The following is a 25,333-nucleotide window of genomic DNA, read 5'->3' as shown; positions in this document are numbered from 1 at the left end:
CATTGTCTACCACCTCCGCTAATCATTGTTGAGGCAGATTGAAGACTTAAGTGCCAGCTTAACTGAAAAATTAAAGAAAACATACTAAGTTTTAAAAAAAATCAGTTTTAACGGGAAAAGATGCCGACGAAAGAAGAGAAGCAGCGGGACGCTAGGGTCAAGAGCTGCTCATTAAGCAGCAAGGTCATCAACCTCTGAGCAAACGAATGGTAAACGTACAGAGAAAGAGGATAAATACTATGAATGGTCATGTCAAGTATATTCACTCCACGTTATCGTGCAGTGCGCTGTTACTGGTATTTTGATAAAAGAATCTGAATAACATATAAGAAGCGTATAAATTATTAAACAGTAAAACATTAACATTTAAGAAGTAAAGATACATTGAGTACTACTGTAGTGCTTTCGGGTATAGTACATTTTTTGTTTGCCCATTACATGCATAAATGTATACATTTTTTGGTGTACCTACCCAAGAACACGCGACATGACCCGGCAGTTAAAAATTTATCGCTCCAGCAATTTTAACTCTGTTACAAAGTCATCTAATATGGTATTGCAAACGGCAGCGGGAGCGTTTCTATAAACTCAATTTAAACTTACTGTTTACACCGTGCTTTGAAGATGCATAGTATGCGACACGTGTTTCGCCGTAATTGTGGGCTCATTAGGAGTACACAGTCACTGCACTCCCTTACTGGAATCGATCCTCGGACGTAGAGGCGAAGCCCCTAACGTTGTGCTACGGCGTGTGGTTCGTTCATTTGACAACATGTAGATCGGGGTAATTACATTGCAGGCATTCGTAGTCTGATTCACAATCTGATTGTATGGGTGGTTACCTACCAGGTAACGCTTGTGGTTGGTGAGCAAGTCGGCTAACTTCTGCCACGGTGCCCTCTTTCAGTTGTGAGAAGCAGATCATACAATGGTTGAAATAGTTTAATATATATAGCAAAATCACCGCACTTCGCAGGGGCGAATATGGTATTGCAAACGGCAGCGTTTCTATAAACTTAATTTGAAGTTACGGTTTATACCGTGCTTTGTTTCATATTCTTTTCCTACTTTATCAATTGTGTAATGTGTTTTTTGAACAGGTTTGATTCATGGAAGTGATCACTCCTGCTGCGTTCAGTCACTTCACGTGAGCCGCTGTCTTGTGTGATGTTGCGATGTCCACAGGTTTATTTAATGTTAGTTAAGACCCGGCAGTTAAAAGTTTCTCGCTACAGCAATTTTAACTCTGTTACAAAGTGATGCAAACTGTCGTTTATACCTCGTGTCTTCTCATTAAACTTGTATCTCGCGAATATGGCATTGCAAACGGCAGCGGGAGCGTTTCTATAAAGTTAATTTAAGGTTAGGTTTATACCGTGCTTTTTTATACCTCGTGTCTTCTCATTAAACTTGTATCTCGCGAATATGGTATTGCAAACGGCAGCGGGAGCGTTTCTATAAAGTAAATTTAGACTTACGGTTTACACCGTGCTTTTTTATACCTCGTGTCTTATGAAGATGCTTGTATGCGTCACTCACTCGCTTCTTATTGTTTCGCTGCCTTGTCAATTGTGTAATGAGTGTTTTCTTCAGCGCTCTTTGGGGCTCCTCCTTCTTTTCTACGTACTGAGTTCACAGTCAGTTCACGTGATTACGTGGGAGGCGTGATGACGCGACACGCAACTCAGTCTGCTACGGCCATCTTGCTGCCTTCCATTACAGTATATGGACAAAAAAAGAGGTTCCAGTTATGACCATTACGCGTATAATTTTGAAATGAAACCTGCCTAACTTTTGTAAGTAAGCTGTAAGGAATGAGCCTGCCAAATTTCAGCCTTCCACCTACACGGGAAGTTGGAGAATTAGTGATGAGTGAGTCAGTCAGTCAGTCAGTGAGTGAGTGAGTGAGTCAGTCAGTCAGTGAGGGCTTTGCCTTTTATTATTATAGATAACAGCTTCTAGATGACATGTTTAATTTCTTTCAATACACCTGATAAAATCCCATCAGGTCCAGGGGTTTTCCTAGTCGTCAACATATTGGTACCTTGAAGCACATCTGACTCTTCTATTTGAAAATGTATGAACTCAGAGTTTGTTTTTACTTCTGCATGAGGCATTTTATTTGTTTCTTCCTTTATAAATACCGTTTGTTCTGTTCCATTTGCTGTTTGGTGAGTTATCTTGTATTCTACTTTGCTTTGTGATTTTGTCTGGATTCCTGGCCAGTTTGCTCTGTTTTTGACTTTGCCTTTGGATTGCGTACTGGGACTTGTTCTTTTGGGATTTCCCTTGCTGGCAACTTCGTTTTGCTTCATGGACTTATGGAGCATTTTTGTGATAATAAACTTTTATTTTTTTGTATCTTACCTGGGATTTTGATGAGCTTTTGGAAGTGATTTTGGAACTTGTGTGCTTTGAGACTTCTATTCATAACAGAAGGCCGTTCACTTGTCTAACAGCCTGGAGAATGAAACTATTGCACAGTCTGGTAGAGCTGGTCTGCATACTCTGGTGCCTTCTGCCAGATGACAGGAGAGCAAACAGTTTGTGGACGGGATGGGAAGGGTCATCCACAATGCTGGAGGCCTTCCAAATAAAAGCATTTTTGGAAAATGCCCGGATGAAGGGTAGAGAGGAACCAGTGATTTTCTCCACAGTGTGCACAACCCACTGGAGGGTCTTGCGATCTGACAATTTACAATACTCGTACCTCACAGTGTTACAGTTGGTCAGGATGCTCTCTAGGGTGGCTGTTTAGAAGGTTGTAAGGATGGGGAGGAGAAGTTTGACCCTCCTTATTTATCAAAGAAAGTATGGATGCTGTTGTGCCTACTTGACCACAGTGGAAATGTTGAGACTCCAGGTGAGGTCCATTGAGGAATTTGGTGCTTCTCAGCAGGCTCCACTATCATCTACCTAATAAACTGGAGAGCCAACCATTTCTGGAGGCACCTCTTTTCAGTATGCCTTTCTACCTTTTTGTTCACTACTAACATGTATACTAATGTATAAGGTATTATTCATAAAAGAAGTGTTTCCTTTTTCAGATTATTTTTTGTAGATTTCTTGTTAAAATTTCTCCCCTCCATGTCAAAGTGTAATCAAAAGACCTTGGGATAATTGCCAAGCTCCCTGTGACTCAGAGTATCTGTTTATATTTTCTGGACACTCCAGTGAAATGTGGGGCTTGAAGGACGTTGGCTATCTGTTTTATCTTCTGCCCATGCATTGTTACAATCTGGATTTTATCAAACTGCACACTTCCTTAAAAAATAATCCACTCTCAGTGCAAGTGATTAGGATATGCTTGTCTCCTGATATTGCGTCTTAATCTCACTTAGAATTTCCAGGATGCCTTTTGTGGAAAACCCAGGGCACTTCTCGTTTTCATTCTAAAAATGTCTCATGTTTTTATTCAACAGGAAATTTCGTCACTTAGAGTTGAAAAAGATTCATACTGAGTCCCTCTTACACAGAATCCCTTTCAATATTTTTGTTCTGCTTGTTTGAATTTTTTTTTAGTTTCAATGCATTATTCCCTAGGGCTCGGCTAGTGAACCTTTTGTGCTGACAAAAAGGAAATTCCATTGCCCTGGTATAGAATTTATTTTTTAGAAACATAGTAGGCATTTGTTTAATTGATTATTAATATTGTAGGCAATCCAAATAACTTTAATTATGACAGGGAGGCATTATTATAACACAATTTTACTGAATCATTTGCCACAAGAGCAGGCGCCAAATTAGTTCTCAAAGGACTGCCCTTGTAGGGACCCGGCCCACCCAGAAGCGTCTGGTAACTGAAAAGCAGCACTTACTATGTTCCTCTTGTGTATTTTCAAGAAGGGAACTGCTTTTACTGTTGCATGTGAGTTTCCTGCTTTCAAAGGTTTTCTGTTTTTCTATTCTTTTCTGTGATCACTGGAATACAAAGACTTAAAAGACATTAGCAATATTTTTGTAGATGTGATTAAAAGGAGTGATACGGGTTTTCCTTGCTTGTATTTATAATTAAATATGACTGGAGCAATCATATGGAAAACCAAGTTGAAATATCAATCTCGAACACATGTAATCTTAAGGTGAATTAAGTCGACTGCTGTTTATTTACTCAGTTTGAAAAAGCAGTACTGCATACATAAAAGACAGTGAATAAATTCAGACCCTGAAGTTTTAGCAGATAATATGCTGTAAATATGGGGTGGGTGCTACTAAGTCATCTCCTGTTATTATTCTTTTCCACCCTTCAAAATCTAAAAGAGGATTTTGCTTCCAAAAGTAGGCCTCAGAACTTCACTAAAGCCTGCTATCAAAGTGATCCTCATCCCAAGCTCAAGAAGTCGGCTTTTGGCCTGCATGGGCCCAACAAAAAGAGGTTAAAGCTTTAATGTTCAAAAAAGTCATATGGGGAGATGTCATATTGTCTAACCCATTTAATCCAGACCAGGGTCGCATGGAAGTGCTGGAGTCCATCCCAGCTATCGTGATACTCAAGGCAGGAACAAGTCCTGGACAGGGTGCCGGTTCATTGTAGAGCAAACACCACACACTCACACATGGGCCAATTTAGAGTTGCCAATTCAATTAACCAAACCTGCATGTCTTTGGACTGTGGGAGTTAACCAGAGCACCCAGAGGAAACTCACACAGACACTGGGAGAACATCCAAACTCCATGCAATGAGGACCCAGCATGCAACCCCTACTGTACTTGCTGCAAGGAAGCAATGCTACCACTTTGCCACCGTGCCGCCCTTATTGTGTAAGATGAACTATATAAAACCCCCGTGGCTCAAAATGACAAAAACAAAATTCTGTTATATTTTAAATGTATTAAACAAGAATGCAAAACAAGAACAGAAGCAAAAATAGATACAAAAATAGGGTATGTCTAAAAACACAACTCTCAAAGTAAAGAGAACCCATCCACAATTCTAAATTCTTATTCTTAAAGAAAGTCAAAGTTCAAAAAATAGAGAATCAGAAAAGTGCTTACAATTCAGATAAAGAGCAGAATGAGAGGAGAGTTCATGTTAATGCTGCCATGAGGGCCACTATCCTCTCAGTCCAATATAAAGGCCGGTGCAATGCCATGGAGGCCCCGCCCCCTGAGGCTATATTATAAAACTATAAGACACTTAACGTTCATGACTGCACAGCATGGCAGCAGTTTTTAATGGAAATGGAATTAATAGAAAATGAAAAGTATAAACTAGGCAAGGTCAACTACTGGGAGATCAAGAATCTAGAAAACAAGCTCAGAGCACAAAAACAAAATCATAGCCAGGGGGGCATAGCAAGAAAGTTGCAAACTAGTATATGCACTATACTGAGAAATGACAAGAGGGAGAGAATAAAGTGTTTAGGGCCTTCTGGTACCCTGTTTAATCCAAAAAATGATTGGGTAAAAAAAAAGTGAACAAAAATATCAATTGAGTTATCTCGGATGTTTGAGTGCCTCTCTTCTCTGCCTTCTAGTCGGGTGTCTTTTTTTGCGGAGCGCAATGGTCTTCATTCTCTGGTTCACTAATGAGGGTAAACTTTTTGCAACATGGTTCTGTAAACAGCCAATTAGGGGAAGAGGCAGGTCCTTTGAGATAAGCTGAAAGTTACATCAGTAGGCTTCATCCTCTGGACTGTTTGCAAAATGCCCATGTAGGAATGCACATGCAGCAGCAACACTTAAACATTCCCCACACTATTATACCACCACCACCACCACCCTGGACTGTTAACACAAGGCAGGTTGGGTACATGGTTTCATTATATTGCTGCCAATCTGTGTGCCTCAACAGAAGTCGAAATTCATCAGACCAGGCTACGTTTTTTCCAATCTTCAACTGTCCAGTTTTGATGTGATTTCTCGGGAAGTAAAGTCGCTGTTGTGCTTTTTTTAACCAGTGACTCTGCATTTATTGACCATGTGAGATCTTCTGAGATGTAAGTACCCAAGAACCTAAAACTAGAGTCTGTGTCCATTCTGTCACTGTTCAGTGATCAGTTCTTTAGCTTTTTATTGGTGTTATGTATCCAGTTATTCTGTATGCACCAGTCTGTCAGTCTTCACACTTCCTTCCTGTAGGCAGACTCGTCTCCATCAATAATCAGCCCCACTATTGTATCGCCTGCAAATTTAATCATGTCATTTGTGTTGTGGGCTGGTATGCAGTTATACGTATACAGAGAGTAAAGGAAGGGACTCCGCATACAGACTTGCAGTGCTCCAGTGCTGAGTGGGGGTCCATCCTGACTGACTGTTGCAGGTTTGGTAAAAAGTCCAGTATCCACAGGCAGATGTTATACTGGCGGCCTAGGTTGAACATCTTGAAAAACATTCAGCTGGGTGTGTTGGTATTAAAAGCAGAACTGTAATCCACAAACAGCAGCCATGCATATGTTCCTCACTGGTCCAGGTAGAGCAGCAAAGTGTGGAGGACAGTGGAAATGTCATTGTCAGTTGACCTATTAGATCTATATGCATATCAGTGAGGGACTAGAGTAGGTGGGAGAGGAGCCTTAATGTACTTGAGGGCCAGTCATTCCAGACACTTCATGATGATTGGTGTTAATGCTACAGGCCTGTAATCATTGAGGCAAGTTACTGCAGTCTACTTTGAAACTGGTACTATGGTGGATATCTTCAGGCAGGTAGGGACAGTGCACTGTGAGAGAGATCGATTAAAGATATTTGTAAATACCTCCAGTCTCTGAGAACCCATCCTGGGACACCATCTGGACCTTCCACTTTCTGTACATTGATATTCCGGAATGTGAGTAGAATATCAGCAGACTGTATAGTCAATACCTGCAATACTATAATCGATAGTGGTCCTGTAAGTCACCTTGGGGATTAGAGTCTGCCAGATAGCCAATAATAGTTCAGGTTCAAGATTATTTAAAGAACTTTCATCATAAATACGAGAGGATCTGGCACCTGGCACTGGTTTGGGGTTTGGGTTACACTTAATTGATAGGCTTTGGCCCTTGCAGCCTTAAACTAGATAAGTGGATTAAAAAAATAAATAAGTGAATGAGTAAAGGCAAACGTGGAACAGCAGCTACTTAATGTATCAGAGTGTGGCATAGTGGCACAGCAGTTAGTGTTAGTGTTTCACGGCTCCAGTTCAAATCCTAGGCCTGGTACTAGCCTGTGAGAGGTTTGCACGTTCTCTCCTTTTCTGCGTTTCTCTGGGTTTTCCTTTCTTCTTCTCACTTCCTCAAGACATGTCTTAGTGACTCGAAAATGTCCTGCCCTGACTGAGGGTGGTTGTGTGCTCAAGTGGGCCCCTTTGATGGACTGGCTTCCCATACACAGTGCCTGCTTTGCACCAAGTTCTGTCAGAATACTCTGAACTGGACAAGTGAGTTAGAAAATGGATACGTTAAAGCATCAGAATTCATTTATATAAAAAAGCATGAAGCCATAGTGCCGGTGTCGATTGGCAAGATGGAGTCTTGCTCCTTACATGGCTCTTTTATTTAACACACCCTCCTTAAAAGGACTGCTTGCTGTTTCCACACTTCTTGAAACACATATATGACTTTGCAGGTTTGCCATTTTTATAAGCTCCACTACAGCTGGCACAGCAGCTGCTCATTTCCATGATGGAATGACAGCTCATAGTGGTGGTGAGTCATCCATGGCTGGAACAACATGTCAGTGCCATTACATAGCCCCTCCATTTGAAATTGTTGTTCCCAGCAACATCTTCCAGCTCCCAGCAACACTGCATAAAGTAATTGAAACAGTGGGGTGGTCTTCTTTTCCATGGTATGACAAAGATGAATCAGTGGGGGTCTTGAGAACATCATTGTCAGGTGGTATAGCAGGGATGTTGAGTGCTACGCTGTCATGCAGGCTGCATAGGTGTCTGAGGCTGCACCTCTAGGCAGTGATCTGTCCTTTATATGTAGATTGGCAAACCTCCTTTTGTGGAGCTGCAGGTGTATATCCTGGCAGTGTTTCTTCACTGAGCTGACACTGCAAATGGTGTTCCAGGTCTGGATCTCAACTATGAGATTCCTCATCTATCTATCTATCTATCTATCTATCTATCTATCTATCTATCTATCTATCTATCTATCTATCTATCTATCTATCTATCTATCTATCTATCTATCTATCTATCTATCTATCTATCTATCTATCTATCTATCTATCTATCTATCTATCTATCTATCTCTTACTACATCTGTAAAGTTTTCCATGGTCCAATTTGAAGGAGTACATATAGTGACCTCAATAATGTTTGGGACAAAGACATTTTGCTTTGATTTACCCCTCTGCTCCATAGTTTAAAATTCCAAATCAAACAATTCAGATGTGATTAAAGTGCACATTGCAGACTTTCATTTAGGGACATTTACATATATTTTGGTCACACCATGTAGAAATGACAGCACTTTTTCTACACAGTCCCCCCATTTCAGGGCACTATAATGTTCAGGACACAGCGATGGCAGAACTGTTAAAGCTGTCATATTTAGCACTTTGTCGCATATCCCTTGAATGCAATGATTGCTTGAACTCTGTGATCCACAGACATCAGCATTTCGCTTCAGTATATGGAAGGCCTGCTCTGTTAAATTTAAATCAGGTGACTTGCTTAGCCATTCAAGAATTTTTCCTTTTTTAGCTTTGTAAAACTCCTGTGCTGCCTTAGCAGTATGTTTGGTATCATTATCTTGTTGTAGGGTGAAGTGCTGCCCAGTGAGTTTGGAGACATTTACTGGAACTTGAGCAGATAAGATGATTCTGTACACCTCAGAATTCATTGTGTGTCTGCTGTCAGCAGTTCCATCATCAGTGAAGAGAAGTGTGCCAGGACCTGTGGCAGCCATAACTGCCCAAGTCATAACATGCCCACCGCCATGTTTAATAGATGAGGTGGTCTGCTTTGGATCTCTGGCAGTTCCTTTTCGTCTCCACACTTAGCTCTTGCCATCACTCTGATGAGGTTTGTCTTGGTCTCGTCGGTCCACAAGACCTTTTCCCAGAATTCTCTTTTAAGTCCTTTTTCACAAACTGTAATCTATCTGGCCATCCTGTTTTTGTGGCTAACTAGTGGTTTACATCTTGCATTGTGACCTCTGTATTTCTGTTCATGAAGTCTTCTGCAGATAGTCGTCTGACACACACACATCTGCCCCCTGAAGACTGTTTCTGATCTGTCAGAGAGGGGTTGGGGTCTTTTTCATTGCCATAGTGTTGGCACTGTATTTGGCCAAGTAATCAACTAGTACCCTGTCCTTGACTGGTTCCCAATTTTCACCAGTTGCTGATGGGATCGGCTTTGGTTGTGCTGACTCTGATGAGTAACAAGTAGCTTTAGAAAAAGGAAAGCTGAACATTTTAAAAACAATACTCCACCCAATAATGATAGTTTTTATATATTACTTACTTATCCCATGTTTTTGTAGTGATGAACAATGAAAATTTTAAATCATATATTTTCATTGTGAACGATAATAAATATGTTTAATGGTATAATATAAGCCAAAGGTGACCAGTGCTGTACAATTGCAACCAACATGAATAACACCCATAGAAATGACACTCACGTTGCATTATCCATATAATGACAAAGATTTGTTAAAACACCCAGACAACTAATTACAAGATGATTTATATACATGGAAACCAACAACATCTGTCAGTTAATTAATTGTTGAACAATGGCCAGTTGACAACAGAGGAGAGGAGAACAAAAGCTCCAGTCAACAGCATCCCCGGAGAAAATAAACCTTTGGTGGGGTCTGTGGTCAACTTGTTTGAGAGATAATCAAAGACAAAGTCAGAAATGACAGACCTCTGCCAGCTAGCTGACCATCCCTCCTGGGCATTCTATAGCAGAGTCTGGGCCGTTCAATCTGATTTCAACTTTTTCCATCCGATTATCAAACCCATTTAATCCATTTCAGGGTAATGGTGTGCTGGCATTAGTCCCGGCAGCACTGAGCCAAAGCAGGAGACAAGCCTGAGGAAGGGGCCAGTCCATCTCGGAGCACACTTATGAACGCACCTACACTCACATGTGTAATACTGTATATAATTTAACTAAAACCTTTTCAGACACAACAAGGGAGATTAAAAAGAATTTGAGAAATGGCTAAAAGTGACTGGCGCCATGGCCAAAGAGAGCTGAGAAGCACGTCCTCCCAGACAGTTTATATTAAACAGTGGCAGAGATTATTAGTGTTAAAAGCCTCTATTGGAGAAGTCTAGTCAAAAAAATATTGACCCCCTAAACAAATGGAAATAGCTTCAGAAGAAGAACAAGCAGCCAAGGTCATTAGGAAAGAAGAGATTGTTTTACTTCTTCATCAGGCCATCAACTCTTTGATGGATTTACTAGAGAAATCACATGAACGTTGGTATATGTTTGGCTTAAATAATAAAAACAACACATTTTATTTGACTTTCCTGTGCTGTAAATTATCAGACAGGACTAAACACGTTAAGTATTGGTGCTGGTAGTTTTTTTAATTCATAGGGTGACACTGTCAAAATATCTGGGATATAAATGAGATAAAGGGCAAGAGATTCAGCTGGTTTCCTACTTATTTACTTATGTATATTGTGATTCCTTTGGAATCTGTGGTGCTTCAAACATCAAAATAGGCTTTTCTGAATAGTTACATGTGTGCAGTTTATTTCAGACTTGGGAGAGGAATAAGGAAGGCAACAAAAACGTCAGTGCTTAGGAAAGCACAACTTCGAAATGGTATTTCACAATAAGAGAAAGTTTCATCAGTCAAGACAGAATTCAGTCCCACTGCCTTCAAATTCAAAGTCACAGCTCTCTGATCACTCGTCTCTCGCTCTGCCACTATGTCCTGACAGAGGGAAACACAAAAGTCCCCCTTAGCCCAGCAGAAGGGCAAGCTGAAGGTTTAGGAAGCTTTTTTAAGGGTTTTATTTCTCAAATGAAGCTGGAAATACCACGTTTTTGACTCTTTACTAGTTATTAAAACTCTAGCAGCTTCTGTCTCATGTATTTGGAGTTTTCAATATCATATATCCTTTTCTTTTCATGTGCAAATATTTGTATGTATGTATGTATGTGTGTGTATACAGTATATACCAGGGCTACTCAAATATAAATTTGAAAGGTCCACTTACTAAATTTCCATTCAGTCTGAGGTCCGGAAAAGTGACGGTCAAATTCCAAATAGAGAACTCCAAAAAAAGGCAATCCCCAAACTTTAGAACTATACACAAAAAAATGACATGGTAGGCCTTTTAGTGTGAAAGGTGACACCTTCTTTGTGCCACCAGTTGTTTGAACTTGGGCATAAAAGGTGTGAGGGCAAGGCGGAGGCACTGATGTAAATGTTCATTGGTGAGGGTGTTGCGGTATGTGTTTTTCACCATGTTCATAGTGTACGTTGAGGGAAACATTGTAAGAATTTGAAGGGCCATCTTCTGCAGGAGAGGAACACCTGCCGCAGTAACCATCTTTGTCCAGAAGGTGACATGGTCACAGTGAGATTCCTGCAGTGCTAGGTTTTCTTGTAGCTCAATTAACTCTGTTTGCAGAGAAGCAGCACTGGCCCATTGGAAGACTTTTGTGGCTTCATTTGAGAATTCTGCAATATTTTTGACAAGAAATGGATTTTCGATGCACAGCAAGACTTGTTTTCCCAAAGGGAAATCTTCAAAGCAAGTTTGGAAATTTTTAATCAGCTTGTCCAGGAATTCAGCATAATTGTGATGGTGATGTTTTCCTGCAGTCTGATCCAAAAGTCTTGGGAAGTGAAGCAGGTCCTGCTGTAAGTCACATTTGAACACCTCCAGCTTCCTCTGGAAAGCACGGACAGCTAACATGAGAAAAGCAACAATTTCCATTTTCTCGTCATTCTTCATGAAATCCACAAACGGTTTAGCTTTTGCACTCTTCTGATCCAACAGAAATGTCTCCAGCTCTTTCCGCAGTGCCCAAAAACGCTCCAGTACCTTGCCTTTACTAAGCCACCGGACATTGTTGTGAAGGAGCAAATCATCAAATGTTGCATTCCCCTCTATTAGAAATGAGCGCAATAAACGATGTTGCAAAGCAGAGGATGCTCTCAGATAATTGACTAGTTTCATGACTGTTGTCATGACTTCTGAGTACCTTTCTCCAAGGCTGGCACACAAAACCATCTGGTGAATTATGCAGTGGTATGCCATGAGGTCAGGGTGGTGAGTTCTCAAGCGTGACACTAATCCCCTCTCTTTCCCAATCATACATGGTGCGCCATCAGTAGCAATGGAAACAACATGCTTCAGGTCTATCGCTCTGTCTCTAAGCATCTGTGTCACTGCTTCATAGATATCATCCCCCCTTGTGTGTCCATGGAGGTTTGTGAGACCCAAAACATCTTCATGAAATACTCCCTTTTCTTCATCAAAAAATCTGACAAAGACCATGAGTTGTGCATTGTCCGTGATATCTGTGGATTCATCCACAGCCAATGAAATGAATTTGGCTTTTTTTATAGCAGAACTAAGTTGTTCAAGCAAATCATCAGCGAGTATTTCAGCTCGTCTTGCAGCAGTGGAATCAGAACAGGGTATTTGGTTTATTTTCTGGATTATTTCATCCTTTTGAGTCCCTTCAAACAGAGCAGTCACCACTTCACTCATACACTCTTTGACTACTTCAGCATCAGAGAAGGGTTTCTTGTTTTTTCCCAGGACCCATGCTACTCTTAGTGAGGCTTCTGTTGCCCGCTCCTGTTGTGTGGCTGGTCTAACTATTACACTGCTTGTAGCTTCATATGATGATTTCAGCTGGTTTATTTTTATGGTCCTTACCTCTGAGTTCTGAGGGTAATTTTGTTCGAAATGTGCATGCTTGGTTTCATAATGGCGTTTCACATTACCACTTTTGATTATTGCTACCGTCTCGTTGCAGATTAAACACATTGGTTTTCTGCTTCCCACGGGGAGCACGAACGCATATTTTTCTGTCCACTCACTCTTAAATTCGCGGTTTTCAAAATCAACTTTACTTTTCTTATCAATGTACTGTCTTGAGCCATCCATCTTCACTTTCAGTCAGCAAAAAAAAAATTCAGTTATCGAAATTTGCACTGCCTGTGAGTGATGAGACTGCCTGTTCACCGGCCTGACCCAGAGCACATGACCGGTACATAAATCTGGCTGCCGTGAATGAGCGAGCGAGCGAGTATTGGGGGGGAGGCGGGGAGTAGTGGGAACGTTGCTATGACGATACTGTTACAGCTGCTGTGATTGGACATAGATGAAGCAACCAAACCGAGTAGAAACCTCAAAGATATATCGTGCGGAATCACAATTGCGCACTTCATTGAGAACTCATTTGGATTATGATTAAATTTGCATGCTTGTTTTGGTGTCGGTCCAGATTTAACCGTATTTGGTTCCGGATGCGGACCGGAGTCCGCCTATTGAGTACCCCGGGTATATACTATGTGTGTGTGTGTGTGTGTGTGTGTGTGTGTGTGTGTGTGTGTGTATATAAAAAAGTAGAAAAATCTTGGGTTGCAAACATATGTGAACTGCTGCATTTGAAGACGTCGAAAAAGCCGTTTTTATGTGGTTCAGTGATGCTCGTTCAAGAAACATTCCTATTAGTGCAGCACTCATTCAAGAAAATGTGAGGTTTGTAAACTCTCTTGGGACCTCCTACAACTAGACAGCAAGCCGAAGAGCATCCTGAAGTGTGATCTCCCCGTCTGTACGGGGCAATAGCAGGCTCACAGATATGCCGCATCTCTCCGCCAAAGTAAACAGAAAAGATCTTGATGGGTGATTGTTTTGTCTTGGTAGAGTAATATATATATTGCTCTACTTTCCCCTATTGTGTTATTAATATGTAGCCTTAGAATGCCTAATGTCACAGACTTACCACTGTTTATAAGGTATTATTGTATATAACTTATCCCCACCTTCCCTTCTATATCTATAATATCAGGCAATTAGATGTAGTAAAAAGACAAGCAGAAGTTAAGTTACACATAAAATAATGTATTATTGATAATATTCAGAAATAATAACAAAATGCAAAGTACATTTGAATATTGGCAACCATACAACCTGATTAAATGGGGATATGTAGTTCAGGCAGCACACAGACTTGCAGTTACTTAAATGTCTCTAGTTAAGGCATCATTGGTGCTCAGCTTTCAGCCATATGTCTGTTCAAAATGGCTGCTAAACTGTGCTCTTCATTGTGTTGTCTTCATCATCATTCTTCATCATATGTTGGTTGGTAAGAGAGAGATACTTCTACATCATCACAGGTTAGCAAGAGAGAGATTGTGAGGTTAAACACATACATTTATAAATTCTCTGTCCAACCCCTACAGCCAATAGGACATCATGATACTTAAAGGCTTCTGAGACAAGCCAATTCCAAACAGCCATACCTCAGATCAATGGTGGAATAGAACATCTTAACACCTGCCCCCAAACCATATGTTAAAGTACACCTTGCTTTGCCAACCCCTCCAACCCCCCGCCGCCAACGCTACGCGCCGTTGTGAAGAGGGGGGGCTGAACGCACCACAAGTAGACACGGCTGCTCCTCTGAAACCCCTCTTAAACAGTGATACAATGGGAAATAAATACCTCCTCTTTGCTCCATCAGCTGCTGGCTTGCTGCTCCTGCCGTGCCGTGTGATCTGTATTTCATACGGCTCTTTGAACATTTAAAAGCCTGTACAGCAGCTGTCCTTTTGTCTCACTGCCTTGTCTCTCTTCTCCCCCCAGACATCCTCAAACACTATTCGATCTCTTTTCGCTGTTACGTTATTTACTCTCCTTTCTTTGAGACTTTTGAATTTTCCTACTTCCACTATCTCTAACCTGCTCTGCATGTGTATTACAGGACTTGCTTCCAAAGGTTGTAAGTATGACATGACTTGACCGTCTCGCGGGACGTGAGAGTGTCTCTCTGTCTATCTTCAAAAGATCATGTCTCGTCACCGGAAAAAAGTCTTGTATCGTCGCGAGATTTTTTTTTTATAGAGAGCTTATATATATATATATATATATATATATATATATTTTTTTTTTTACTGGTGTAAACTTTTAAAACACTTGAAATGCAATTAATGACCTACAATGGTGAAAAGGTAAGCAGTAAACTGCCAGAAGTTTACATTTAAAGTTTAGGTTAGCAAAAACTAAAAAAAGGAAATTTCAGAATATCAGAAATGGGCCTCCTTCAGGGAACAACTAATAGATTACAACCTTCTGCAGCTATTAAAGTCAGTTAAGCTCTGCAAGTTGAAGCAACAATTTGCACAGGTGTCCCAACTTCTGTTGATTACTTAAAAACCCTCTGTCTCTCTTAAAGCAGTTGTGTTTTTAGAAAAGTTTGCAAATTTGATAAAATCAAAAACTGTAATCTCTCATTCTTGTACATATTTTAGACCCTTAGTTCAGTACTTTGTAGGAGCCACTTTTTTTGGCAATTACAGCTTTGAGTCTCCAAAGGTAAGTGTCTAGTATATTTACACACCTGGATTTAGTCAGTTTATCTTTTAGATAGATAGATAGATAGATACTTTATTAATCCAAAGGGGAAATTCACAATTTTTTACTTACTGGCTTATAAAAACAGTATACCTGTATATACATACATATAAATATGAATTGACCCTGGTGTGTATGTGTTCACCCTGCAATGGATGGGCTGGTACCCAATGCTTGTTAGCTTCCCGGTGATCCTGTTCTGGATAAGCAGGTTTAGAAAATGGGTAGATGGATGGATAAATCTTACATTACAGTTGAGTTAATAATTTATTTCAAATAGGTGTTTATTTAGTTAGGTATAAAAAAATCACAAGCATACCCAAAGTAAATTAGTGTTATGGAAAACCCTGAACAGAATATGTGGAAACACTAAAAAAGAAAAAAACTTCGGACACAGAAGATGAAATTAGAAAATAATGTCACTGATTAAGATAGATGAAAGTGCATTGTTGATATAGATTTTTTAGAAATTCCTAATATTTCCATTTTGCATTTGTTTCTGTTACAGTGAAGGAGCACCTTCTCCTAGAGAGGAGCTACTGCATAATATTGACCCACTGTATGTGGACATCGCCCCATGTGAGTATTTGAGCTAATGTCTTTGTTTTTTTGCTCCATCTTATTACTTAATGTATATAATGTTGAAATGTCATAATGCATTAGCCAAAGCCTGACATCTGAAGTATAGACATGAAATTATATGTCAAGTACGAGCTTATGAAGAATTTGCATTTTAGAAAAGATAGCAAATATGTGACCCCTATGTCCTGTGGTTTATCAAATATATTTCTCATTTTTTTCTAAATGAGAAGATCTCTGCTAGCCAAAAACGTGGACAGACCTGCAGTGGCAGCCAGTGACAAGGGTGGGATTGCTAAGAATAATCCTTTTGCAAATTTGAAGATACATTTAGTGCATGTTGGCTTCCAGAGCACAGGGTATCTCAAAGGCAGTTCCCATGGGGCCAATTTGTTCCTACAATGGAAGCCATTTGTTATTATTAGAAAAGCATTTAATTAGTTTATAATCTTTTTTAATGTCTTTGAAATTGTTAATAGTATGAGTTTTTCTTTTCTGTGAATTTTGGACAGATACTCAATTCCTTTACAGTAGTAATGTCACTCTCTGCATTTTGATTTTTGCATCTTTTTACTTCACTTACTTTTTACAATTGTTTCCTTTTCTTGAATTTAATAGGGACATGTAAATAGCAAAACAGTTAACATGTGAGCAGTTTTATAAGACTTACTCATCATCATGTATCTTTCCTATTAAATATTTAGAAAGAAATGAATAAAAGTGTTGTGGAGTACTGATCCATCCTGTTCCAGGAAACGTTTGGTTAATTTTATCAAATCTCCCTGCTGGTTTTTTGTCCATTTTCCAGCCTCACCTATGTTACCCAGTTGCTTCCCCAAGTTGTTATCGAATCAAAGCAGATATTTTTACTGCCGGATGCCCTTTCTGACACCAGCACCCTTCAGTTGTCTTTTATGATAGACAGGAGGTACAGTGCACCTTACTCTAAACCCGGGTCACAGGAATGTTTTCCAAAAAAGCAAAACCACAAAGCCTTTCCCACATTGATTTGTTCTTTTTATTCATTAAATTTTTTTTTTTACTTAGTGGTGAAATGCTAATCTCTCACAAAGTCTTCCCTTTGATTAGCCAGTGTTTGGACGCTTTGCTGCTTCTTTTATTATATGGTCATACCGAGGTCACATGATGTGCTGGTGCTCGCCACGTTGTCCCACAAAGCTCCACACCCAATAGCCATGAAATGCCGGTGCCCATTGAAGATCACAGAGAATGGTTAAAAAAGTTCACAACAAGGAATAAAAATTATAAAACGTGTACAAACACAATAGAAATGTGAAAAATTAAATATGAATGTATTCCTGGTAGTGATGTCATTGTAATAACAGCGAAAAAACATAATGGAAGTTAAATTAATAACACATTAAAACAAAAACAAATACAAAACCTTAAAGGAATACTCCACCCAAAATTATATATTTTTTATTTTACTTATCCAATTTAGTTTGTAGTGATAGCCAACATTTAATTGTGATGTTTTAATGCAGAAAGGAGATCATAGATTTCTCATAGAATAGGTACCTATGGTGGCCAATTCTGGACAACAGCTAAAAAGTTCATGAAAAAAACCTCACGTTACTCGTGTTACGTAATCCACATGTGTAGCCGACCAGTCTCAGAAAACGCTTGTGTATTTGTGTCCAGAAAACACCCTTGTGAACAAAAATGGAACGTGTCCAGATGTGAACGAGCATTTGAATTATTGGATACAGTCTCCCTTTAAGCTCATCCAGTAACATCAGGCACTATGCAGAAATCAACTCTTACAGGAATAAATTCAAGTTATCAGCTGACCTGACCTGTACATCTTCGAGATGTTGTAGGGAAACCTGAGCACCTAGAGAAAAACCAACGCAGACACAGAGAAAATCTGCAGACCATGCAGACCGTGTAGTGGCCAGAATCACAAATGAATTTCCCAGAACTGTGATATGGCTGTTATACATTTTTGTGCTCTTATACAAGAAACTTCTGCTGAACAAGCCACATCCTAAGTGATGGCCTCTTTCTTTAGTCATTACCACCACATGAGTTAATGTTAAAGTAAGCTGCATTCATGTAGATCGGCACACACATGAAGATGATTGCCCCAAGTGTCGGTAAGCACACATATGTGAAACAGACGTGATAGCACAGTATCAACACACAGGTGGTGACGGGTGCAAAGCTGTACTGTAGTAGCCTGCATGTTATCCCAGAAGATAAGCGGGACTGACTGGGTGATTGATAGCGATGTTTTACACGGGTACACTAAGCTTTGCATTCCACAAACCCCTGGAACATTCCCATTACAACATACAGGCCCGGGAAGATTCAAAAATGCAGGTAGAGACTCCCAGGGCATTGGGAAAATACAGCCTTGGAGAAGATAAAGGGGGAAGCACGGAGAGATGTGGCACAGCACAGTAGAAGATGATTGGGACACAAAAATAGAATAGTATACGTGACTTCAGAAATACTGCAAGAATAGACATGGCTAGTTTCAGTTTCTGTTATTTTTCTGTAGGTATAACAGTGATAAGGTGAGTCATCTGAAAGCTTGGCTGTGGACCATCCATCTGTCCATTTTCTGAACCCAATTTATCTTGTGTAGGGAAGCTGGAGCCTATCCCATCAAGCATAGGGCACAACGCAGGAACAATCCCTGGAGCATTCATTATTAAACAAACGTACCTGTTATCGAGGTTTACTTCCATTCAATGTGTGTCTTGACATTTACATCTCGGTATTCTTTGGGAATATTATTCTTAGTGCAGCAAAGTGGCAACAATTACATGCAGCTTAGCGCAATATCCTACCTTATTATGTTTTGCTTCTTCTTTATCTTCTTCTACTTTGATTATTATTATCTTTGTTGTGAAGCCTCAATATTGTTGTATCAGAAAACTACAAAATACCATCAAGACCTCCAGTTTGTTGCTCGGGCTGTCATGAAGTCATGATGTCGTTCATTCTCAGACATGGCCTCCTACTCCTTGCTGGGACTGTGAATGGGTGTAGAACACTGCATGAATACCTCTCATGTCCTACTCTGAGAAAGGACAAGTTATTATCTTAGTCAGGCTCTATTGTAGGCATGGAGCTGGACAGTTTGACATCTGTGGCAGAGCAACAGGCGCTTAGCAGGCTCCTGTCAGTCATGGAGAATCCACTGCATCCACTAAACAGTGTCATCTCCAGGCACAGGAGCAACTTCAGCCACAGACTGCTGTCAATGTCCTGCTTCACTGACAGACTGAGGAGATTGTTCCTTCCCCAAACTATGCGACTCTTCAGTTCCAACCGGGGGGGTAAACGTTAACATTATACAAAGTTATTGTCTGTTTTTACCCGCATTTTTATTACTCTTTAATTTAATATTGTTTTTTGTATCAGTATGCTGCTGCTGGAGTATGTGAATTTCCCCTTGGTATTAATAAAGTATCTATCTATCTATCTATCTATCTATCTATCTATCTATCTATCTATCTATCTATCTATCTATCTATCTATCTAGTGTGACTTTTGGTGCAATTCGTACAGTAATTCTAAGACGCTTGATAAATACAGACCCCACTTCTAATTTTAGATATTTAATGTATTGATAAATGTAGGGGTTGTAACCAGTAGGGGGTGCCACTGGGCCCCAAACCACAGACCCAATAATGCCCAACATAGTCACAGGTTTAAATAATGGATTTTTAATCCACCAGGCACCTTTTGACAATGAAACAACCATACAAGCAATTAACTCATTTCCTCTCCTTCCACCTTTAATGCTGGACTCAGAATGGTTTTGGTAACCCAGCATGACTTGTAGGAAGCACATCTGGGTTATTGGAGAACCAGGGCAGTTCTCCCCCCAATTAGCACCCCTTTGCAGCACCCAGGTTTGCTCTTCCGAACTTCAGTTCCCATGACCCCTGTGGGTGTCCAAGCTGGGATGCCTCCAGTGAACTACTGCCACCTAACATATGGGGGATGGAACTGCTCCTGTCTTCTGGCTTCCACTCATTAATGCCCTGGCACTTTTGGTAAAAGTTCATGTCATTGTCAAGCTAGGATGCTCGTCTGTCTTCTATTGCACTCACAGGATGAATTTACATGTATGTTTATTTAAATTATACAGAGGAATATCAAATGTAAGCATAGGATGATGTTTGTTATATTTATTACTATTGAGCTCCGCCCCCTGCTTGCTTCGCTCGCCCACTCCCGGTTTTGGTTTACCAGATATGCAATTTAAAGAGATTATTATTTTCATGGGAATTGTTACATGTGCATTATTTTCACTTTTACTTTAAAACTTTTGTAAAAACAATATTTGTCTTTTATTTCCTGCCCCAGGCGTGGTTAAATCTCTTTCTCGCGGGACTTTAAACACTGCTTGCGTTGTGAAGGGTGGGGCTGAACGCACGCTAAGGAGTTGTGGTCGATCAGCTGCTGTCTTGCTGCTGGTGAGCTGCGTGTTTTGCTTGTCGCGCTTTGCGTCGATCATTTAAAAGCCTGTACAGCAACTGTCCTTTTGCCACTTCGTGTCTCTGCCGCTCGCGTCATAAAGGGGGTTGGGGTGGCTGAATGCACGCTAAGGAGATGCGAACGGATCAGCTGCTGGCTTGCTGCTGCTGCTGGCGAGCTGCGTGTTCTGTTTGTCGCTTGTCATTGTTTTAAGAGCTGGGAACACATGAAGTGTGTCTACCAAAAACATTCCAACAACTGCTAGGTTAGATGTCCGTGAACTTGTTTTAAATTGTTTGTAAGTAGGGCGTGATGTGCAAAAGTCACCGTCTCACGGGTTTTGCTTCCTAAGGTTGTAATGTGCAGCTTCACGTGTTGTCCAAGTGTCTCTCCAAGATGATCAGGTCTCGATCGCTTTGCTCAACCCCACCGGATGCGCGCTACACTCCTGCCACTTCGCGTCTCTCCTGCTCGCGTTGTGAAGGGGGGGAGCTGAACGCATGCTAAGGAGATGTGAACGGATCAGCTGCTGGCTTTGTGCTGCTGCTGCTGAGGTGCGTGTTCTGATTGTCGCACTGCACGTCGATCATTCAAAAGCCTGTACAGCAGCTGTCCTTCTGTCTCACTGCGTTGTCTCGCGTGACGTTAAAGTGTCTCTCGCGGGACATCAAATTGTCTTCCGAGAAGATCATGTCTCGTCTCCCTTGTCTCCCTGCCAAGATTTTTTTTTTGTAATAGAGAGATATCTACAGATACTATTTAAATGAAGGTCAAATCTTGATATGTCCAGATATGTTAAAACAGAAGAAACATTTCCCAGAGAGTGCTTACTTTTTCATAAGACTCTATGTGTGAGTTTGATCATTTTACTGAATGTTTCTGCTCGTCTTTCAATCTAACATGTTTGTAATTATTTTTAAAACAGCCACTTTTACATAGAGGTGTGTCTGCTAATAAATGAGACTTTTTTGCTAATTGTTCATTGAAACAATTAAGGCTTAATGACAGTTCTTCACATTTATATAGCATAGTGAGTGGGGAGCCACTACAGTCACCACTAATATGTAGCCTCCAAAAAGATAGCCATTTTTATGCCAGTACACTCATGGTGAAGTGGTGAGAGAGATAATTAGCCAATAAGGGGCAGAGGATGATTAGGCCATGGAGGGCAGTTTAGCCTGAACCTCAGGTTACACCCTACTCTTTATGAAGGATGCCCAGGAATCTTCCTCACAGGTGGCACAGTGGTAGTGCTGCTGCTGTGCAGTAAGGAGATTGTGGGTTCGCTTCCCGGGTACTCTCTGTGTGGAGAGTGCTTTGAATTGTGAGAAAAGTGCTATATAAATGTAAAGAATTATTATTTAATGACCACAGAGAGTCAGGACCTCAGTTTTAAACCTCATCTAAAGGATGGCACAATTTTTGCAGCACAGTATCCCCATCACTGCACTGGAGCATTGGGATCCACACACAGACCACAGGTTAAGCAGCCCCTGCAGGCCTCACCAACACCTCTTCCAGCTGCCACCAAACCTTTCCCTGGTTGGTCTCCTGTCCAAGTACTGGCCGGGTTCAGACATGTTTAGCTTCTGGTGGATTACTGGTTGTGAAGGCAGTGTGGCTTAGTGATTAAGGCTTTGGACTTCAGACCCTGAGGTTGTGGGTTCAAATCCCTCTACTGACACTTCATGACCGTGAACAAGTCACTTGAGCTGCCGGTGTTCCAATTGGAAAACTAAAAAAATGTAAAAAAATGTAACCAATCGTATCACAAATGTTGTAAGCAGCCTTGGATAAAGGCATCAGCCAAATAAGTAATTGTAAATGTTAAGTGTATGGCTGCTGGAATAAATAAATAAAACCGAGACTTGGCTTAGGCTAATTACAGTAGTATGTAGACTGTTGTGTATTATGTACTAAACATTTTAGCTTAAGCTGTACATCGTTTTCCATTCTCATTTCAGTCTGCTCCATTGCTTGTAGGAGTTGTTCTCATCAGCCCTAGCATGGCCGTTTCTCACTAAAGGCTTTTATCGATCTTCTCTTGAGTGTTTTTAGCATGCCACCAAGTCAGGCCCTTCTAACGAATCTCCCTAATATATGCGAATGTAAATGGTTGTGACACCAGCCCTTTTAATGCCAAAATGTATGTCTTTTCAGTGCTTCCCTATTTATATCCCTCTTTGGCTAATTGTCCCAGTGGGGGCACTGAGGGCAGTGCTGACACCTACGAAACAGTTGTACATGAATAGAGGCCATAACCCCTTCACCCTGCATAATTGTGCTTTTGTTGCCATTTTTTCTTTTGTTGGCAGCACATCTCCCGCTCTGCTATCTCTGTTTTTGTGCATGAAATTCTGCACCTCCAGGACTCCCAGTATACAGTATACACTGGCTGGCTGCCACATTGTCTTTCCAAAGCACTCAGTGATTTAGAGAAATTTAAGGAGCCATGGCAGTTAATACTTTGGGGGTGGGGGGTATTTGTATGTTTTTTGCTCCCCTAAAACAGAGACAGAATTTTGAAAGTATACATGCAGATTTCATTATTTCTTAAAGCCTTGAGAGTTTGGCATCTGGAAGTATGATGTCAGTTGGTGGATTTCCCAGAAGTTTTGCCATAGACTTAGGTCAATGTGTGTTATTAGTTTTTGGATGGTAAATCAAAGTTAATTATGTAATTGGGGCAGTTTTAACTCTTTGCAGCGAAGGACTATCAGATTCTGTAAGGCAACAGGCTGCATTTCTTTATTTTTTCCATCACTGTCTTGTCACCGTACCTTTGAATTCTGTGGCCTTTTATGGACTCCATACAGTTTGTATCATATTTCATGCCCTTGGTTTAAATAAGCTGTGACTTGTGGACGGTCATAAATATATTTTGAATTATGTGTGATTTTCACTAGTTTTTAGCAGGCGACTCATTGACGTTGTCCACAGGCAGTAAGTCAACAAATCTAACCTGAGTTTTCTATGTGAAGTTTGTGTACGGTCTGCTGAGTGAGTGGAGGGTTTGTTGTAGCCATCATCATTTTCACTGGAATTGGGCATAGAGAGCAGAGTGCAGTGCCAGAGTCTTTTGAAATGCAACATTTGAAAAGGCAACACTTTACTTATGGAACCGTCCTTACCGACGATTGATCATAGTCTCCTTTGACATGTGAAAATAATGGGTTTGGTGGGTGGCAGTTGTGTAGCCAGTGCATTTCAGGGTACTTAGCAGTAAACACAAAGGTAATACATTTGCATACAGGTTCAGGAAATTGACATTAAACTTTGGTTTGTATGAAATTTCAAACCACAAAGCTAAGTAAAAGTTTTGTGGGTAGTTGAAAGGTCAGGTCAGGTTGGGGCGCATGCACTGGTACAGCACGTCGCCACACCCATCGCACGACGAAACTGCTCGGGATTCTGGTTGGTAACCCCCCAGGCAGACACACGGTCCAGTCCCACCCTCTGGAATTGACCCTCTAACTGCTGCAGCCAGGTGTTACGTGGGCGTCCCCTTGGCCTGATATGGCTACTCAGGCCCTCTGTAGTGAGGATCCGGTGAGCCAGACCACCCTCAGGAAATCGCACCACATGGCCGTAGTGCCGTAACTGACTCTCATTCACAGTGCAGGTAATATGACTCATTTCGGGACTCCATGAGCAACCGCGTGCTCTATACAAAGTCAAACCAGTGGTACCCAAGGATTCTCTGAAGACACACAGTACTGAAGAAGTCCTGTCTTTGTCTCAGGTTACTGGATAGCATCCATGTCTCGCATGTCCTTTTGTAGAGACATTGGGAGCACCCCACACCCAATTTCCAGTGACCTCATGACCCCCCACCCCCCCATATGCTCTCTCAGTCTGCCTACTGACTTCACAGGAAAAGTCACCAGAGACATGAATGTTGCTGCCAAGGTAAGTAAACCTCTTGACGAGATTCAGATTCTCTCCACTGACAGATAAACTGCTGATGGATGTGCCCAAGTGGTCTGCATTTTGGTTTTAGTCCAGGAGACTTGCATGCCCAGACATTTAGACTTCTCGTTCAGTCTCTCGAGAGCCCAGATCAGAGCCACCATTGACTCTGCGAAGACCGCAGCATCGTTGGCAAAGTCAAGATCAGTGAATCTTTCTTCACCAACAGATGCTCCACAGCCATTGGACCCCACGACCTTGCCCAACAAGCATTGAACAGAGGAGGAGCAAGAACACACCCCTGATGAACCTCAGAATCAACTGGGAAAGTGCAGAGATTCTGCCTCCACTCTGCAAAGCAGTCACAGTACCAGTGTACAGGCCGGCCATGACATCCAGCAACTTCGGGGGAATCCTGCCAAGTCTCAGGATGTCTCACAGGGCAGCTTGATCAATTGAGTCAAACGCTTTATGAAAATTGACAAAGCCCACCAAGAAACTCTGCTGATATTTTCATTTGCGCTCCATGAGAACCCTCAGTTCCAGGATGCGGTCGATGGTAGACTTCTTAGGCATAAAACCAGACTGCTCCGGTTGTTGCTAGGTGAGAAAGTAATCACGGATCCTATTGAGGACGACCCTAGCAAGGACCTTACCCGGCACTGAGAGCAGTGTTATCCCCCTATAGTTGCCCCAATCCAGGTGATTACCCTTCCCATTTTCCTGTCAGTTGCCCGTCTCCCAAACGGAAGCAAAGATTGCTTGCAATACTAGGAGGGACAGTCTTATCACCAGCCCAGAGAAGAACACCCCGAATACTGGCAATTGAAAGAAAGAGAAATTTCTTCTTATGGGTTTGGCAATATCATACACCCCTTGTACAGTT

General features: G+C 41.1%; 1 protein-coding gene across 1 annotated transcript in view; it reads left to right on the top strand.

Moving 5' to 3' along the window:
* The window catches only part of arsb (arylsulfatase B), a 235,442-nt gene that overhangs the window by 71,780 nt on the left and 138,329 nt on the right, over positions 1–25,333 (top strand). Inside the window, exon 6 of the mRNA XM_028805715.2 lies at positions 16,013–16,083. Coding sequence (XP_028661548.2) covers positions 16,013–16,083 — 71 coding nt within the window. The remainder of the gene's footprint in view (positions 1–16,012; positions 16,084–25,333) is intronic.

The sequence above is a fragment of the Erpetoichthys calabaricus genome, chromosome 7 (assembly GCF_900747795.2).
Source record: "Erpetoichthys calabaricus chromosome 7, fErpCal1.3, whole genome shotgun sequence".
In the NCBI taxonomy this organism is placed as follows: Eukaryota; Metazoa; Chordata; class Cladistia; order Polypteriformes; family Polypteridae; genus Erpetoichthys; species Erpetoichthys calabaricus.
The sequence above is the reverse complement of the archived record's forward strand: the minus strand, read 5'-3'. Positions and strand labels throughout refer to the sequence as shown.